At 32.4% G+C, this 19,825-nt stretch overlaps 1 protein-coding gene across 1 annotated transcript; it reads left to right on the forward strand.

Moving 5' to 3' along the window:
- Positions 1-18,918: 18,918 nt before the first annotated feature.
- Positions 18,919-19,614, forward strand: LOC130678098 (uncharacterized). Its single transcript, XM_057485088.1, has one exon. The coding sequence runs from the start codon at positions 18,919-18,921 to the stop codon at positions 19,612-19,614; it is 696 nt and encodes a 231-aa protein (XP_057341071.1).
- The last annotated feature ends 211 nt before the right edge of the window (positions 19,615-19,825 follow it).

Here is a 19,825-nt window from a genome sequence, read left to right on the forward strand (position 1 = left end):
CTGGTCATCAGAACTTTCCGGGAAAAACAAAGTCTCTGCAACAAACATGCTTGCTGTCCCAGTACTACTCTACTCTTTCGGTGTCCTTAAATGGACCCGAAAAGAGCTTAGAGATCTCGATATCAAGACACGCAAAGTCATGAACATCAATCGGAGCATGCACCCTAAATCCTCAGTCACCAGATTATACCTTTCCCGGCACATCGGAGGGAGAGGTTTACAGAGCTTGGAGTGTCGACATGATCGTTTGGTTTTGGGTCTAACATACGAAGTTGTCAATTTCACTGCAGATGAGAACGACTTCCTTATGCAGATTGTTTATAATCATGAGAATCTGCAGAAGGGAACGTTCTTATATAAGGCAGCAAGGAACGCGGCAAAATCCCTCGGTCTCGGAAGAGTAAACCCTCTTATTGAACTTCCCAAGGAGGAATTTAAGAGTGTCGTCAGAAATGCTGAGCAGCAAAAACTGCTCAGTACACACATGGACAAGTCCATGCACAGCGTGTTTTTCAAACACGTGCGTGACCATGGCTTGTCCACCCAGCTGCCGTTTTCCTTCCTTAAGTCAGCTGGCCTGATGTCCGAGACCGAAGGATATATTTTTGCCTGCCAAGATGGTGTAATCAATACCCTCGAATACCGTGCAAGAGTACTCCAGATGCAGCTACCCGACACATCGTGTAGGGTATGTAAGCAACATCCAGAAATGCTTATGCATCTCTTGTCAGCATGTCCTGTGCTGGCAAGAAGTGCATACATCCAGCTTCATAATGCTGCTCTGCGAGTACTCTATTACCACCTTAGACATACGCACGGAATCGATAAAACACCAGTGCTGTCTTATCTGCCAGGATATATTCCGCAAGTTGTTGAGAATGACCGTTGCCGTATTTATTGGAACGTGCCATTCTCAACAACTCGGAAAATAGATCACAACAAACCTGATATTGTGCTCTTCGATAAAACCACTCGTGACATTTATGTCATCGAGTTTTCAGCACCTGCTGAGTATAACATGACGGTTAAAGAAGAGTACAAACACGAGATATATCAGGATCTCCAGTTGGAAATTGGCAAACTTTACCCAGGTTACCGTGTCAAACTTGTCGTCCTTATTGTTGGCGTCCTAGGAGGGATGAAACAGTCGTTTGTGTCTGCATTAGCTAGAATACCAACTTGTTCTGCGCAAGTTGAGTTTCTGGCATCGCGGATGCAAAAGGCTGTTATTCTCGGGTCCCTCCGTCTCCTAAGGCAACGAAACTTGGCCTGCTGCGCATGCTAACTATCTTGTTGATAGAGCATTGCAGCAGTACCGATTTGGCGCTCAGCTGAGGCCCTCGGTAGAGTTGACTACCAGGGATAACCCCCTGAGCATTTAACAACAAAAACATAATAATAATAATAATAATAATAATGATGATGATGACAATAATTTAAAATTCATACATTAAAGTTAAAAATAAAAAATAATTTTTACAATGGATATATACAAATATTTACAATATATATATATACAAAAACTTTAAAAAATGAAATAGAATAACAAAAGCTGAATGTACAATAATGATTACAATAATCAGTTGAATTCAGCTTCCATATTCAACCCAAACTCAGCAGCGTCCATATTCAACTGGATCAGCAGCACCTGACAATTACACCGCAGCTGATGATACTGGAGCTGCCAGTAATCTATTTCTTGGCTTTGCTCCACGAACACTGAAGCATTGAGGTCCTGCAGCGTTTGTAAACGTTGTACTTCACCCTCCAGACCCTGCATACGTTCTTGGTAACACTGCAGCTCCAATTGCTGCTGCTGGATCTGAAGCTGCTGCTGCTGCTGCTGTTGGATTTCCAACGCAAGTTCTTCACCTGAAACAAAAAAAAATACAAACAATTAAGAATTTAAAAAATTTTCGAATAATAATAATAATAATAATAATAATAATAATAATAATAATAATAAATACCTTCATCATCATCTGTTGATACCAAGTCGCAGTAGCTGGTTGAAGTCTCTGGTGGTGGTTGTCACGTTTCGATCTCCATCGACTGCTGCTCGCGTACATCTTCTAATCTAAGCATGGATTCTTCTTCAGCTGAAAAAAAAAATCCAAGCAAATAACAATTAAAAAAATTTTCAAATAATACTAATACTAATAATAATAATAACAATAATAAATACCTTCATCATCTGTTGATGCAAAGTCAGAGTAGCTGGTTGAAATCTCAGGTGATGGTGGTTGGCGTGTATACCAAAGGGGCTTACCCCCATTAATCAATGGAGCTGCTGGTTGTTGTCTGCACTGCTGCTGCTGCTCGGCTTCTTTCAACAGTTCAGCGATGTCGAGCTGATCATTCAGCACATCATCGATTATTGTATCCATCGATTCATCATCAACATCATACCACCCTGTCGACTCCATCAGCACATTGACCAGCGATGGAGGTGGTGCAGCTGTTGGTGATCCCAACATCGCTTGATTCTAAAAAAAATCAATGGCGCACTCCTCGATCAGCGTATAATCCTCGGCTGATGGTTCATGTGTTGAATCATTAGTTAACTTGAACCACCAATGATTGTCGGTCCAAGTTAACTGGGCTGGAGTTTCACCATTAATGGTGAAAATGTGCTCCCATAACGGCTCTGTTTTAATGGCAGCAGCAGCATGCTCATTCATTGAGCACATCTCGACCTCGCGATCCACTTCCTCAAAAATGAGGAAGTGCGAGTAGCTCCTGATCCACACATTAGGAACGTAACATGAGGTGATGATGTTACCCATTATGATTTTGTATATTCTACAAAAATTTAAATCAAAATTAAAAAATGAAAGTACGAGAATAATAATACTATAAAAAAAAAATAACTCATATTTAATTACTTACATTTTATCACGGAGATTGAAATAAAACCAGAAGATTCCAAATTTGCAGTTTTCACTTGATAACACGCACACTCAGACACACGAAACTTTGAATAATTCGACGAAAAATGTAATTTAAAAAAAACTTTTAAAAATTGAAAGTTTGACTTACTCACACACACTACACTTATGATAAATTTGAAAAATGTAAAAATTCTAAGTTGCACTTAATAACACTACACTTTGAAATTTAAGTAACAGATATGTTGTATTATAAAAATGCAACCACTTATATAGCAGAAACCCCTACTTAACTATTGAAAAAAAATGTCCTACCCATAATTATCTTGTAATGACCAATAGCCAAAACGTTCCAGTAAAAGTTGACAAAAATCTCATGACTATTTCCACCACCATCAAAAATAAATTTTGAGCTCCACCCATAAAAATTTTTTCATAAAATTTACATTTTATGAAAACAATTGTTAAATATATTTATATATATATATATATATATATATATATATATATATATATATATATATATATATATATATATATATATATGTCTTAATGATTTTTCATTTGAATTTTAATAAAATTATACTTGAAGCTTTTCATATAAAGAAATAAAAATGAGTAACCTTCTAACTAAACTATATCAAGAGATCTTGAAAAAAAATTTTTTTAAACTGATTATTTCCATACTAAAAGTTATATACATGAGAAATTTGATAATTTCATTGGCTTAATCTAAATAATTTCGATAAAAAATAATCTCATTTCTTAAATTTTAATATAATTATAATTAAAGCTTTTTCACCTAAAGAAATACAAATTAGTAAGCTTCTATATAACTGTATCAAAAGATCGCGAAAAAATTTTTTAAAACCTATTATTTACATACTGAAGTTTTACGCATGAGAAATTTACTAATTTCATTGGTTTTTAATCTAATTTAAATATTTTTCAAATATCCAACAATCATTTATGGTTTAATTGAATCATATGTTGAATATATTATTTAATGGTTATTTGTATGGAGGATAATTAGTGATAATTCGTTTATTTTTTTCAACATTGTTATCAATACAATCAGTTGTAAGTTTTTTTATCCTATCATAAAATAGAGTAGCATTTGAAGTGGGTTATTTAGATTTAACTGAAAAATAAATTGTCATCATACACGCGAGTTTATGTAAGATAAGGGTCTTATTTGTATGAAGGTCATAAAATTTCTCACTTTCGTTTCCAATACAAATAACCCATAAGAGGTTTAAATTATATTTGAACGATTTCTTATCTACAATTATTGATAGGAACCAGTGAAAAAAATACGCAGATCATTTTCTGTCATTTCTGGAAAGTCTTCAAGAGTTTCAGATGAAATTGTTTGAAACGGCAATTTTTTTCGCTGCCAGCCATTTTTTTGAACGTCTTCAGCTAACGTATGTACTACATTATTTTGCGATTTCATTGGTTCGATGACTTCATCCAAAAACTCTGAGTCGGAAGTAAGACGCTTACTATACATATTGAAACAGGCTGTTTCCTATTTAGCGGAAATGCTTGATGAAACAGGTAATCTCACTATTCAATATGTGAAAGAACAGTCAAATATACTCAAAATTCAAGTTCAATCCAGACACATTGATAGAAAGGTTTATAGATGTTTCATTGAGTATAAAAAAAATGCTATTGGTCCAAAAAGCATATTGAGGCATAGTTGTGACTGTGCAAATGGTCTGAGAACAATTGGATGTTGGTCTCATGTTGCTGCTGTTGTTTACTATTTATCACACGGGAGATATTTAACAAAGATTTTAAGGCCTACTGAAATACTTAGCAAATTATTTGATAGAGACAGTATTTCACCTGTGATTGAAGAGGATAGTGATGAAGACTGATAAAATATGATTATACATTTTTTTCCTCAAGTATATCTTTCATTTGTTGTTATGTATTTATAATTTACAAACTAAAGTCTATTTCCTGTTTTATATGTGTATAATGTTTATAATATTTTAGTTGATATTATATGATATGACAAAATTTAACTGCTGATGCAGAGATTATTTTTGCAAATAACATTCAAGAACATATACAAACTAGAAAAATAATGATTCACACTTTAAACATGTAAATAAAGTAAATATTTGCTTAAAAAGTGGTTTTTATTTTTTTTTCTATATGGCGTACCTTTTTTAAAAATTTTAAAATCACTTAAGTCTATATGAAATTGGATAAGGAATCCAAAAAAAATTATTTCATAATTGTACCAGAATCGTAACATCGTGAAAAGTCGAAATTAAAACTAAAAAGTCATTTTTTTCGAGGTTGTTGTCGACCGATCAAGCTCCCAATTTTTTTCCGAGGAGCTACTATCGACCCCCAAAACATATCCCGAGTATAAGTCAATCGATATAATAGTCTCTGAGAATATTCATTTTATCTGATTTTTACATATTTGGCTTTTTCTCGAAGACCGATTGGTTTCAAAAGCTGAAACTCTCAGGATCTTAATATCTTATTAGTACCTAAAAATCCCCGCAGTATCAAGCCGATACCTTTTGGGGGCAAATTCACCATGCTTATACCCCTAAGGCCTTTATACATTAAAATTTTTTAAGAATGCATCATATTGTTAAACATTTAAAAGAGAAATTGTTTTTCCTAGAAATGATATAAAAAATGATAACTTCAAGATTGCCCATTGGTCAGAAGTTTTATCATTATCTATATAAAGAAAGAGTTTTCAGTAAGCATCATCAGTTGATTTTTTTTTTTTACGTTAAACACGTTTTAACTGTGAAAACTCCAATAATTATACATTATTATTGATTTCGGAATTGTATCAGAAAATCATAATCTCTATCGCTGAATATAATAGTGTTCTTAAAACAGTAGCTCAAGCTTATGAGCTATTATCTCAGCTTGATGCTGTGAGTGAAGAGAAATGTCTCACGTGGATAAGAATTTGTAATGACACTTGTGAACAGTTCAATAAATTATTATTAGAACGTAAAAGCAGTGTTCATGAGAGGAAAAACTTACAAACTAACATCTCACTTCTGTGCTGGTATAGTGATAAATTTTTACAATTATCTAAGCCAGTGACTGGCGGTGCTCTCAATGTTAATAATATTGTTCAATGGCGAGACTTGGAAAATGCCTTCCAAACTAGAATTAAGACCGGTTGTGTTGTTAACCTGGGGCATATTGACTTGAGAGAATTTTTAAATGATGCGAAAGTTTTAATAATTGAAAAAATTAATAATATTCGAGAACATGAGGGAAACCTCAAAGTAAGCGTCACTCTTTTATGTGGTTTTGAAAATGTTAAAAGTGACGTTACGATAAAAGACAATAAATCCTTCAAAACTAAAAGTGATGATATTTTAATATCTACTTCACTTGCTGATTGGTTCAATGATAGTGTATATGAGCCGCTATTGAAAAAAGTTGAAGAATTCAATCAGAAAGATTCGGGGTGGAGTTTGAGTGAAATTATAAACTTGATTGTAAATATATCACGATACGCTCCATTGCAAGTTGGTTTTTCAACATATGTGAATCTACCCCAAGATATTAAACAGAAGAAGGCTGTTCTAAACATCAAGAATAATGATGTCTACTGTTTTCTGTGGTGCATCAAAGCTGCATTGTTTCCTGCAGAAAAAAATAAGCATCCTGGACGAGTGTCATCATATCAACATGTGGATGCAGTTTTCAACCATCAAGGTATTAGATTTCCGATATCTCTCAAAGATATCCCTAAATTTGAAAAACTGAATAATTTAAGAATCAACGTTTACGGTATAGAATCGGAAACTGTTAAAAACAATGAAGATAATATAGATAATAGTATAGTTCCTTTATATTTAAGTTTAAATAGATCTGATAAAGAAACTATTCACTTCTAAATGGTTGAGACGGATATTACTTTGCATGATGATGATGAAAATCCTGATAGCTTTCAACCTATACATCATTTTGCTTTGATTAAAAATCTCTCTCGACTAGTCAAATGTCAAATTTCAAAGTCTCAATCAAGATTATGGTTTTGCGATCGATGTTTAAATCATTTTAGGTTTCAACGTACACTTGAGAAACACACACCTGATTGTTTGAAATATAATAAAGTACGAATGAGATTGCCGGAGAAAGATGAAGATAAGGTACTAAGTTTTAAAAATTTAAAATATAAGGATCCAGTACCGTTTGTAGTCTATGCTGACCTTGTATGTACTCTCGAGATCGGTGCAGATGATACACAAAAGCATGTCCCTCACAGTGTAGCTTATTACCTGCAGTGTAATTATGACAATTCTTTATCTAAGTTTGAAATCAATCGTTTACCTGATTGTATTATATGGTTTTTAAGAAAATTAGAAATCTTAGGTAGAAATGATAACAAATTTTTAAAAAATAGTGTTAAAATGTTACCGCTCACAATTGATGAGCAACATTATCATAATAATTCAAAACTTTGTCCCACCTGTGGAAAACCATGTAAATTAGCCAATGAAATAAGATTTCGCGATCATTGCCATTTTACTGGAAAGTATCGAGGCCCAGCTCATAATTCATGTAATTTGAATTACACTAATGGAGAAAATTAAAGGATCAAAAAAAAATTATAAATTTTTAGGCGATTTTCAACAGGCTCTAACTTTGAGAGAAATGGTCGTACAAGAAAAGAAAAAAAAGGAAATTGTAGCGCCAAGTATCTCCTTTTTGGATTAGAACTTAAAAATTTTTTAGCATCAGCAGTATTTGAGTAATCTTAGAAAAACCAACAACAAAAAAATTTTCAAATTTAAAAAATTTTTTTTTTTTTGGTCTCCGGGCGTGGAAAAAATTATTTTTGCTTAACCACTATGAGGACCGGATACCTTCATTATTCAGCTTTAATTTCTCTTTTTATGGACCTTGATACGTCCACTTCTCGCCGAGATACCGGTCTTCAAATGGAAAAGGATCCTTTTGTCTTTGATTATCGATATCTCAGAAACCAATGATCGCACAGAAAGTTAATGGTGGGTTTTAAAAACTTAAATAAATTCCCTTTAATGATTAGCCATTGCTTTTTCCAAAAAAAAATTTTTTCCTATCGTCACATGAATTTAAAAATTCCACAAAAAAAGGGCTTTTTGTGGTTTTTTGGAAAATCAAGCGCTGAATCGAAAATATTGTGGAAATCGATAATGTTGACTGTGCATTTTACAGTTCAATATGTCCACAAAAACCCTGCAGAAAGCCAGATTAATCCAACCAGCCGTTTTTTTGTTTCACGCGATCAAATTTTTAAAAAAATTAAAGGATCACGTTTTTTGCTCTGAAAAGCTCATAATCTTTAACAAGATGAAAACAAACATTTCTTCGAAGCTTTGTCCACAATTTTATTGCAGACAGTGCTTTAATTTCCAAAAAAGGAAAACTTTTTTTTCGAAACAAAATTTTCAAAAAAAAAAATTTTTTTTTTGGAATAACTTTAGGCAATTTACAAAACCAACACCCAATAATTTTTAACACGTTTACGTTGCTGCATTACGTGATTTTACTGATCTCTCAGTCATTAGTTAAAAAAAAAATTTTTTTTTTGGAAAATTTTGTTTCGAAAAAAAAAGGTTTTTCTTTTTTGGAAATTAAAGCACTGTCTGCAATAAAATTGTGGACAAAGCTCCGAAGAAATGTTTGTTTTCATCTTGTTAAAGATTATGAGCTTTTCAGAGCAAAAAACGTGATCTTTTAATTTTTTTAAAAATTTGATCGCGTGAAACAAAAAAACGGCTGGTTGGATTAATCTGGCTTTCTGCAGGGTTTTTGTGGACATATTGAACTGTAAAATGCACAGTCAACATTATCGATTTCCACAATATTTTCGATTCAGCGCTTGATTTTCCAAAAAACCACAAAAAGCCCTTTTTTTGTGGAATTTTTAAATTCATGTGACGATAGGAAAAAATTTTTTTTGGAAAAAGCAATGGCTAATCATTAAAGGGAATTTATTTAAGTTTTTAAAACCCACCATTAACTTTCTGTGCGATCATTGGTTTCTGAGATATCGATAATCAAAGACAAAAGGATCCTTTTCCATTTGAAGACCGGTATCTCGGCGAGAAGTGGACGTATCAAGGTCCATAAAAAGAGAAATTAAAGCTGAATAATGGAGGTATCCGGTCCTCATAGTGGTTAAGCAAAAATAATTTTTTCCACGCCCGGAGACCAAAAAAAAAAAATTTTTTAAATTTGAAAATTTTTTTGTTGTTGGTTTTTCTAAGATTACTCAAATACTGCTGATGCTAAAAAATTTTTAAGTTCTAATCCAAAAAGTAGATACTTGGCGCTACAATTTCCTTTTTTTTCTTTTCTTGTACGACCATTTCTTTCAAAGTTAGAGCTTGTTGAAAATCACCTAAAAATTTATAATTTTTTTTTTGATCCTTTAATTTTTTCCATTAGTGTATAAGCAAACTCAGACTATTCCAGTAGTTTTTCATAATCTATCAGGTTATGACTCACATTTTATTATAAGTTCATTAGCTACATGTTTTGATGGTCAAGTAAATATTTTACCAATTAATAAGGAAAAATACACTAATGCAAAAAATTAAAGGAGCAGAAAAATTTTATAAATTTTTTAGTGATTTTTGGAAGGCTGTAACTTGGTGAAAAAAAATCGTATCGAAAATTTAAAAAAAGTATTTTATAGCTTGAAATCTCTAGTTTAGGTGTATTTTATTCAAAATTTTTTAAAAGCTTCGATTATTGCGCAAACATGAGAAATACCGCTGCCAAAAAATTTCTAAATTTTTTTTTTTTTCTGAAGAGCCCACGGACCGCGGAAAAATTCTTTCAACTAAACGAATGCATACATCGTTTAGCAAATTTATTCAGCTTCAATTTAGTTTTTTTTTTAACCTCGTAGGACGATTTGTCGCAGAGATATCAGCCTTCAAACAGAAAATGATCCTTTTTGCTTTGATCTTCGATATTTCAGGTACCAATGATCGCACAGAAAGTTGAAGGGCGGCGTTGAAAACTTGAATAAATTCCCTACAAGACTCTGTTATCATTTTTTGAAAAAAAAAATTTTTTTTATTTTTAACATCCATCAGAAGTAAGTACCAAAAAATGACTTTTTTTGGTTTTTTAGTAAATCAACCGCTACTCTGCAAATATCGATAAAAAAAATAATGTTGCCAGGGGCTTTTTTAGCTTAATGTACCCCCAAGACCCCTGTAAATTTTTAAATTGATCTATCGAACCGTTTTTTGGGAATCATCGATCAAAGTTTAGCTAAACAATTAAAGGAGCAAGTTTTGTTCCATTAATTGTGTAATCATAATCAAAATGAAAAAATTTTTTTTTTTCGACTTTTCTCAAATTTTTGCGTTGGTAACTCAGCAAATGCAAGGAAATGACAAAAAAAATTAAAAATTTCCAAAAAATATCAAAAAAAAAATTTAGAACACAAAAAACAAGTTTCAATTTTTTTTTTTTCTACGATTTTTTTTGACTTTTTTTGGAAATTTTTAATTTTTTTCGTCATTTCCTTGCATTTGCTGAGTTACCAACGCAAAAATTTGAGAAAAGTCGAAAAAAAAAAATTTTTTCATTTTGATTATGATTACACAATTAATGGAACAAAACTTGCTCCTTTAATTGTTTAGCTAAACTTTGATCGATGATTCCCAAAAAACGGTTCGATAGATCAATTTAAAAATTTACAGGGGTCTTGGGGGTACATTAAGCTAAAAAAGCCCCTGGCAACATTATTTTTTTTATCGATATTTGCAGAGTAGCGGTTGATTTACTAAAAAACCAAAAAAAGTCATTTTTTGGTACTTACTTCTGATGGATGTTAAAAATAAAAAAAATTTTTTTTTTCAAAAAATGATAACAGAGTCTTGTAGGGAATTTATTCAAGTTTTCAACGCCGCCCTTCAACTTTCTGTGCGATCATTGGTACCTGAAATATCGAAGATCAAAGCAAAAAGGATCATTTTCTGTTTGAAGGCTGATATCTCTGCGACAAATCGTCCTACGAGGTTAAAAAAAAAACTAAATTGAAGCTGAATAAATTTGCTAAACGATGTATGCATTCGTTTAGTTGAAAGAATTTTTCCGCGGTCCGTGGGCTCTTCAGAAAAAAAAAAAAAATTTAGAAATTTTTTGGCAGCGGTATTTCTCATGTTTGCGCAATAATCGAAGCTTTTAAAAAATTTTGAATAAAATACACCTAAACTAGAGATTTCAAGCTATAAAATACTTTTTTTAAATTTTCGATACGATTTTTTTTCACCAAGTTACAGCCTTCCAAAAATCACTAAAAAATTTATAAAATTTTTCTGCTCCTTTAATTTTTTGCATTAGTGTATATTGCATTCACCAAGTCAATTAAAAATACACCTGTGCGATTGAGATTTATAGATTCTTTTCGTTTTATGGCATCAAGTATTGAAAAATTAGCTTCATATCTTAATAATGATGATAAAAAAATTACACAAAAGTATTATTCCGATTCAGAGCAATTTAAATTAGTTACACGTAAAGGTGTATTTCCATATGAATATATTGATTCGATAAAAAAACTTGATGACACTCAATTGCCAGATAAAAAATCATTTTATTCTAAGCTTAATGATTGTGATATCTCAGATGATGATTACAATTATGCTAAACAAGTTTGGGATAAATTTAATATAAAGACACGTGGTGAACATTCAGATTTATATTTAAAAACAGATGTCTTATTGTTGGCTGATATATTTGAAAATTTTCGTAGCAGTTGTTATAAAACATATGAATTAGATCCTTTGCATTACTACCCTGCGCCAGGACTTGCTTTTGATGCAATGCTCAAGCTTACAGATATAAAATTAGATTTATTAGATGATCCAGAGATGACATTATTTTTTGAGAAAGGTATAAGAGCTGGTGTTTCTCAATGTGCAAATCGATATGCAAAAGCTAATAATCGATTTATGGGTGATGATTTTAATCAAAGTGAAGATGAGTCATATATCATGTATTATGATGTGAATAATCTATATGGTGCAGCTATGAGTATGCCTTTACCACAAGGTTCTTTTGAATGGATACATGATGATGATATTGATGTACATGATGTAAACAAATTTTTTAATGATAGTCCAACAATTGGATATATTTTAGAAGTAGACTTAGAATATCCAATTGAATTACACGATCAACATAAAGATTTACCTCTGTGCCCTGAACATTTTATACCACCGGGGAGTAAATATTCAAAACTAGCTACTACACTTCATTCTAAACAAAAATATGTTATTCATTATATAAATTTAAAACAGTGTCTTAATTTAGGAATCAAGCTTGTAAAAGTTCATCGAGTCTTGAAATTCAATCAATCAGCTTGGTTAAAGCCATATATAGATATAAATACAGACTGTCACAAAAATGCCAAGAATGAATTTGAAAAAAATTTTTTTAAGCTCATGAATAATGCTGTATTTGGTAAAACTATGGGAAACGTTCGAAAATATACAGATGTAAGAATAGTTACCAAATGGTCAGGTAGATATGGAGCAAAATCTCTAATATCAAAACCTAATTTCCATAGTTTTACAATTTTTGATAAAGACCTAGTTATAATACAATTAAAGAAAGTCAATTTATATTTTAATAAACCAATTTACATTGGTTTTAGTATCTTAGATTTATCAAAAACTTATATATATGATTTTCACTATAATTATATTCAGAAAAATTTTAATGATAATGAAGCAAAATTATTATATACAGATACCGATAGTTTAATTTATCATTTTAAAGTACCAAATGACTTATGAAAGATGAGTGTAATGGTCAAATAATAACCAATTTCTGTGGGTTACGAGCAAAACTTTATGCATTCAAAATTCATAAGAATAATATAGCTAAAAAGAGAGCTAAGGGTGTCAAAGGATCCACTTTGCAAAAGATCACGTTTGATGATTTTATGACTTGTCTGGTTGATCATGTAAATATAACAAAACATCAATATTTAATAAGAAGTAGTCATCATGAAGTGAAAACAATTAAACAAAGTAAATTACCATTAAGTTGGAACGATAATAAAAGGAAATTAAGTGACACCTCAACTGATACTTTACCTTGGGGTTATAAAGTATCAAGTAAAAAGATAAAAACTAGATAATAATATAGATAAAATGGATTTAATTCTAAGTTTGTAAAAAATAAATTTGAATAAATATGGTTGATATTAAATAAAAACTAGATAATAATATAGATAAAATGTATTTAATTCTAAGTTTGTAAAAAATAAATTTAAATAAATATGGTAGATATTAAAATAAAAACTCAGAATTGTTTATTATTATAATTTTTATTTATTAATACTATAGAAAATACATGATAATTTTATGAATCAGACTCGTTAATCCAACTATTATGTGAATTATCAAAGCCTAGCCATTTAACGTACATTTTATTTCCACGTTTTTTTATTATTTTCTCAACTAGATAAACATCTGAATACTTGACTTTACTGAGTTCTTCAGCATAAAATCCTCCTTCGATCGGTTGATCCTGATAATCAATCAGCTTGTATGTTGTTGGATTTGTTTTTTGTATTGTCTTAATTGTGAAAATTTCAGTCGTCCAGTTTAGTGTGTGACCCTTTTCAAACACATGTTTATACTTGCTTATTCGAACTTTATCTCCAACTTTAAATTTATTTTGTTTTCGCGCCTGTTTACTTTGAAGAGGTTTGTAAATTGTCTGAAGTATGTGTGCTTCATTACCAACAGTTACATCTGCAGGTTTCTTTTTGATGGTCCGATGTTTCGTGTGGTTATAATTATCGATCAAGTCCTCAAGTATATCGATCCATTTGTAATTTCCACGTTCTGTAAACTCGCGCTACATTTTATTTTTAAGGGTTAGATTGAAACGTTCACATATGGAGGCCTCCAAATTACTAAAAGTTGAGTACATATGAATCCTATAATGTTTCATGAGATCTTTGAATTCTTTATTATAAAATTCTTTGCCTTGATCAACGTGAAGATTTTTAGGTTTCCGCCCTTGCTGTAACACAGACTTCATAGCGTTTTTAACGTCACTGCCACTTTTACTTTTGATTGGAACTGCCCAAGCGTACTTTGAAAAATTATCTATAATTGTGAGTAGATATTTATATCCACTATTAGCTGAAGAGTATGGTATCATCTCAACCAAATCAGCTTGCCAAGTTTCATCGAGTCCTCGAATATCAACATGATGACGAGTATAATTTTTTCGTGCTGGTTTGTGAAGCTCTTGAGCTATGACTTTCTTTTTATTTTCCATTTTCATCAAGTTTAGACAGTCTATGATCAACATCAGCTAATATTTGACTATCACGTATTACAGATCTCACAAGCGTTGATATACGATTTTCTAGCGTTTGACTATATAGAACCAGTTCACTATGACTCTCTTCTAATGCACTCACTTTGGTTGTCAATTTGTTAATGAGGTCTTGATCTCTACTCGTCATTTGATTCTCTAGCTTAACTATTTCAACCGTTACTTTTATCTTCAAGATCAGTTATACGATATTTATTGTAGTCACAGATTGCTTTCACACTGTCTAATTCTTGTTTTATTGCAATTTTCATGGTATTATATGTGATTGCATCACTTCCATTCTTAGGTTCTGCAACATTACATAACCTTTTTCCATCCAAGTCGAACTGTCCATCATCTGTTAACTTGAAACCTTTTCCAGGCGATCCAACACCACTACTACAGCCTTTAAATTGCGCCTGATTCGATTGTGAAGATACACGTCCAAATATATCGATACCCATTTTGATGATCCGCTCTTCTCGAATGTTATTTTATAAATGATAAATTATTGTTAATGCTCCTCTTAATAAATAATTTCAGCTTCACGCAACTCTTCAATAATTGAAATTATCTCATTCGAATGACTAGAGTTGCCAGCTGTTTGAGATGCAATCAACAGACGAAGGCGATCTACAAGTTCATTAGGATCATCCCAATAAATATAATCCACATATTTTCGTTTCTTTGAAACAATCATAAAGTTAGGTAGCCCTTTACCTCTTTTCATTGGTGATCCAACAAAGTCAGCAACATATTTAATATATTTAGAACTCTTATCAACATAAAGACTTCTTTCGGATTCATAATTTTTCTTGTGTGTATTTGTAGATATGATCAGTTTATGGTACACATCGAAGTCATGTTTAGTAATAGATTTTTCATTTGGATCACTTTTAAACAACAATTCTATAAGCCTCGGAGATAAGATATGATTTTGATGATTCAATAAAATAGTATTATCGCCAAATTGGACAGGTGAATTACCAAAAAATAATTGGTTATTTTTTTTACGAATACCAAATCTTGTATCTAGGCCTTTAGGATTTTTTTTATTCAGCATCTCAATATATTTAGATATAGAATTATCATATTTCAGTGGTGTGCTTGTAGAGGTTGGAGGGTTCGATATAATGGTTTCATCCAAGTTGATGCTACTAGTACTGTTCACATTTAAATCATCATAAGTATTCTGACCATGATGTATGTCATTATTATCATTAATAGTTTGATAGTCACTATGTTCACGTTTCTTCAGAAAAAAATTTCGCACTAATTCATCCTCTTTTTTAATTTCTTGTTTCAAAGCCTTTGAATTCTCAACTAACGTCCTTAACGGTGTCACTATAGGTTTAAACATTTCATTTGCAGTTTGTTCCGAAGTGTCTTTATTATCTTTTAATATTTTATGTTTCTGTCTTATTGCATCACTAACTTTAGATATTTGTAGCAGCATATCTTTCTGCTGAGAAATATTTCTACACGCCATGTTTGCACTCTTGAATGTCCTTTATAACTGTGTCAATTTGTATAGTGATGATTAATTTATACTTATAAAACAGTCAAAACCTTTTCTATAACGTCCATTATTCAATTCACTATCCTTATTAATAACAACAAATTCGTGTTTGTTATCACTTTTCTTATCATTCCAGCATGCTGAACATCAATCTTTGAATTCACTGTACGGCATATCTGTATTCACATGATCATCATATATGTGCTTCAAATTCATTTCATCTTGACGAAAAAGTACAAGAAAATTGGCATTGTCACGTATCAGATGTTTTGGTATACGTGTATAGGTTTGACAGAGATAAAAGCTATCAACATTTTTGTGTCGCCCCATACAAAAATATGCTCTGACATGATCTTGCTTCTCACAAGCTACGTCATCGAATATCATAAGAGAATTTGGTTTTGCATCATCTGGATTAACAACTGATTCATGATCATTAAATGGGAAGTATCCAACTCCTTCTATAGGCTGTAGTGCTGACTCTAAGAATTTATATTTAGGTTGACTCAGTGATTTAGAGTATACATAAATGTTCTCAAATCTCAAACCGTTAGGATGAGTAATTAGTGCAAGGAGTGCATTTGTTTTCCCACAATTTGATGGTCCACAAAGGACTGCTCGAACAGTATTTGGTAGCAGTGCGCCATGACGTTTTTGAATTTTTTTCTCATCACCTTGAATTATTTGATCAAAATTGATCACAGGTAATTTAGCTGTCTGTTTTTCAAACTTCATTTTGAATTATTTTAGATAACACTAAATACTACGTTAATCCGCCGATGACTCAATTCTAACTCAACGAAATACCTATTAGTACCAAGTATTTATATGATTGAGATCAGTCATAAAGCTACAATGGCTAAGAGCGGACGTACCAGTAAAGTCAAAACTAAGTGTGGCAAAGGTTTTGTCAACAGTGTCATAAATAAATTACCAATAGAATTACATGTGCCGGGATATCAGTACTGTGGACCTGGTACAAAATTAACGAAAAGATTAGCTCGAGGTGATCCAGGTATAAATCCTCTGGACAGAGCATGTAAAGCGCATGACATTGCTTATTCTAAAAATCCAGACAATATGGCGGCACGTCATGCGGCTGATAAAGATCTGGCTGAAAAAGCTTTGCAACGTCTTCATGCAAAAAATGCTAGCCTTGGTGAAAAAGCCGTGGCTTGGGGCGTCAATAAAACCATGCGAGTCAAGAGACGTTTAGGTATGGGCGTGAAAAAGAATATTCGAGTACCTCGCCATATGTTAGATGTGCCTCCAGTATCTAAATCTCGTAGGATACGAGTACCACTAAAAAATGGTGAAATAACACCAAAAGTTGGTGGAATATTACTTAAAAAAGAGTTGAAAATAAAGACGGGGAAGTCTAAAAGAAATGGTAAAAAGAAAAAGAAGACAGTAAAGAAAAAAAAAAAAAAAAACTTGTTCCCATCAGGCAAATTATAAAATCAGCTAAAAAAAACTATGAATGAAAGTGTACTTTTACGGGGGAATGAGTACATTTCACCGCATAAGTCTGCATTGCGAGGTGCTCGTGAAGCTGTAAAAATGGTTGGTGGGAAGAAAAACATACGATCATCACGTGTATTTCCAATGCCACAAATAAAAGCGGGTGGATTGTTACCATTTTTATTACCAATTTTTGCTGGCTTGAGCGCTACTGGTGCATTAGCTGGGGGCGCTGCTGGTATCGCTAAAACTGTAATGGCGACTAGGGAAGCCAGACGTGAATTGGAGGAGGCTAAACGGCATAATTCAACAATGGAAGCTATAGCCTTAGGTAAAGGGTTATACTTGTCACCGTACAAGACTGGAATGGGATTATTCTTGAGCCCTCCACCAAAAAACGTGTAACGCTACCTCATCGAGCTCTCACCAATTTCGATTTAATCAAGTATGCAAAGGATTTAAAAATTCCATGTTTTCGAAGTGTTTTCATGAGAAATAATTTACCAAAGTCTGGGCCATGGAAAAAAGAATCAGCAATCATAAATCTAGATGATAAAAAGGGTAGTGGAACTCATTGGGTTGCATACAAGAAGAATGGTGATGACGTCATCTATTTTGATAGCTTTGGTAACCTCCAACCACCATATGATCTCATGAAATATCTCGATGTTGGTAGCGTTAAATATAATCATCAGAAGTATCAAGATTATGATACTGTTAATGTGGACATTTGTGTTTAAAATTCCTCAATAATGAACTATAAATGGGTGTGGTTTGATTGATGAGTGTTTAGTCATGGCTGATTCGTTGACGTTAACACTATCTGAAGCTACCTCCATATTGGAAGCTCAATATTTCCCACCGATTGAATTGTCACCTGGAAGAACTTATGTCTTGGGACTGGTGGAATTGTTAACATTCAATTCTATACCTAATGTTGTTGAAGGTTGTAATAAGTTCTATTTATCCAGTGCAAATAGAAAGGAGGCAGATAAAATTATATTGATACCTACCGGAAGTTATGAACTACGTGACATTGAAAAGTATTTGATAAAGGAATTACCTGAGGGTGTAGAGTTGAGTATCAAAGCAAATAACAATGAATTACATAGTGAAATTAAATGTAATCGAATTGTAAATTTTGAACCGAAAGATTCAATCGCATCATTATTGGGATTTGGAAATCGTCGCCTTGCACCGTACCTTATACACAAATCTGAATTACCAATAAAAATCCTTAAAATCAATGCACTGCGAGTTGAGTGCAATATTACTAATGGTGCATATATGAATAACCATAAAGTTCACACAGTCCATGAATTTTTCCCAAGTGTTGCACCAGGTTATAAGATCATTGAAGTACCATCTCACATCATTTACTTACCAGTCGCAGTACAGTCAATACATAATCTTCAGCTGCGAATTGTTGATCAAGATGGGAATTTGGTGAATTTTCGTAGTGAAACGATTAAAATAAGATTGCATATAAAATCAGTGAAATAATGGGGATTGTATTTGATAAAAAGATTGACGGCAGCTATAAAAGTGGATCATCATGTCTGAAACCCATCAGTCATCGTGCTCCTGTCAGAGTGCTAACACCCCAGAACGTGGAATTCCTCAAAAGTCTAGGATTAAAATTACGTGGAAGATTGGCAAAATAAGGAAAGTTAATTTGTGCTGCATTATATTACCATGGCGGAAATCTTAGACATTCAGAAACCAATCATCTTTGATGAATCAATTTCTCACTATGAGGTTCATTCACATCAACATTATGCTTCATCAACATTTAACAATAGTGATGAAATTAGAATCAGTATTCAACATCAGGACTTATGCATTCTACCAAGCAAAAGTTCTTTGCACATTTGCGGAAGATTTGTAAAAGAAAATGGCACCGGCGCAGGTGCAACTATGAACTTAGTCAATATGGCTATTTGTCATATGTTTGAAGAAATACGCTATGAATTAAATGCGGTTGAAATTGATAGATGTAAAAATGTGGGTCTTACAAGTCTCATGAAAAATTACATATCTTTGAGTCCTGGGCAAGTCAATTTAATGGAGAATGCTGGATGGTTGATCAATAATGATAGTAAATTGACTAATGATGATGGATATTTCAACATTTCTATACCACTAAATTACATACTTGGATTTGCCGAAGATTATAATCGTATTATCATGAATGCCAAACATGAATTAATTCTTATACGATCAAATTCTGATGTTAATACATATATACATACACCTGCTGCCACTGGTGATAGGGCTGAAATAGTGAAAATTCTTCTCAATAAGGTAGAATGGAATGTCCCATACGTCAAAATGTCAGACAAGCAAAAAATTCAAGCACTCAATTTTATTGCTAATGATCCAGCTATATAAATAAGCTTTCGCACATGGCAATTGTATGAATACCCGCTACTCCCCCGAACAACGAAACATGTTTGGCCAATCAAGACTCCAACGCAATTGGAAAAGCCGCGATATGTGATCCTAGGATTTCAAACTGCTAGAAAAATTGATGTAACGAAAAACGCCAGTCAATTCGATCATTGTAATATCAGAGATGTAAAGCTATTTCTCAATTCTCAAA

The sequence above is a fragment of the Microplitis mediator genome, unplaced genomic scaffold, assembly GCF_029852145.1.
Source record: "Microplitis mediator isolate UGA2020A unplaced genomic scaffold, iyMicMedi2.1 ctg00000139.1, whole genome shotgun sequence".
Taxonomy (NCBI): Eukaryota; Metazoa; Arthropoda; class Insecta; order Hymenoptera; family Braconidae; genus Microplitis; species Microplitis mediator.

Coding starts and splice junctions, on each gene's coding strand:
- LOC130678098 (XM_057485088.1), top strand. CDS start 18,919: ATGGCGGAAATCTTAGACATTCAGAAACCAATCATCTTTGATGAATCA.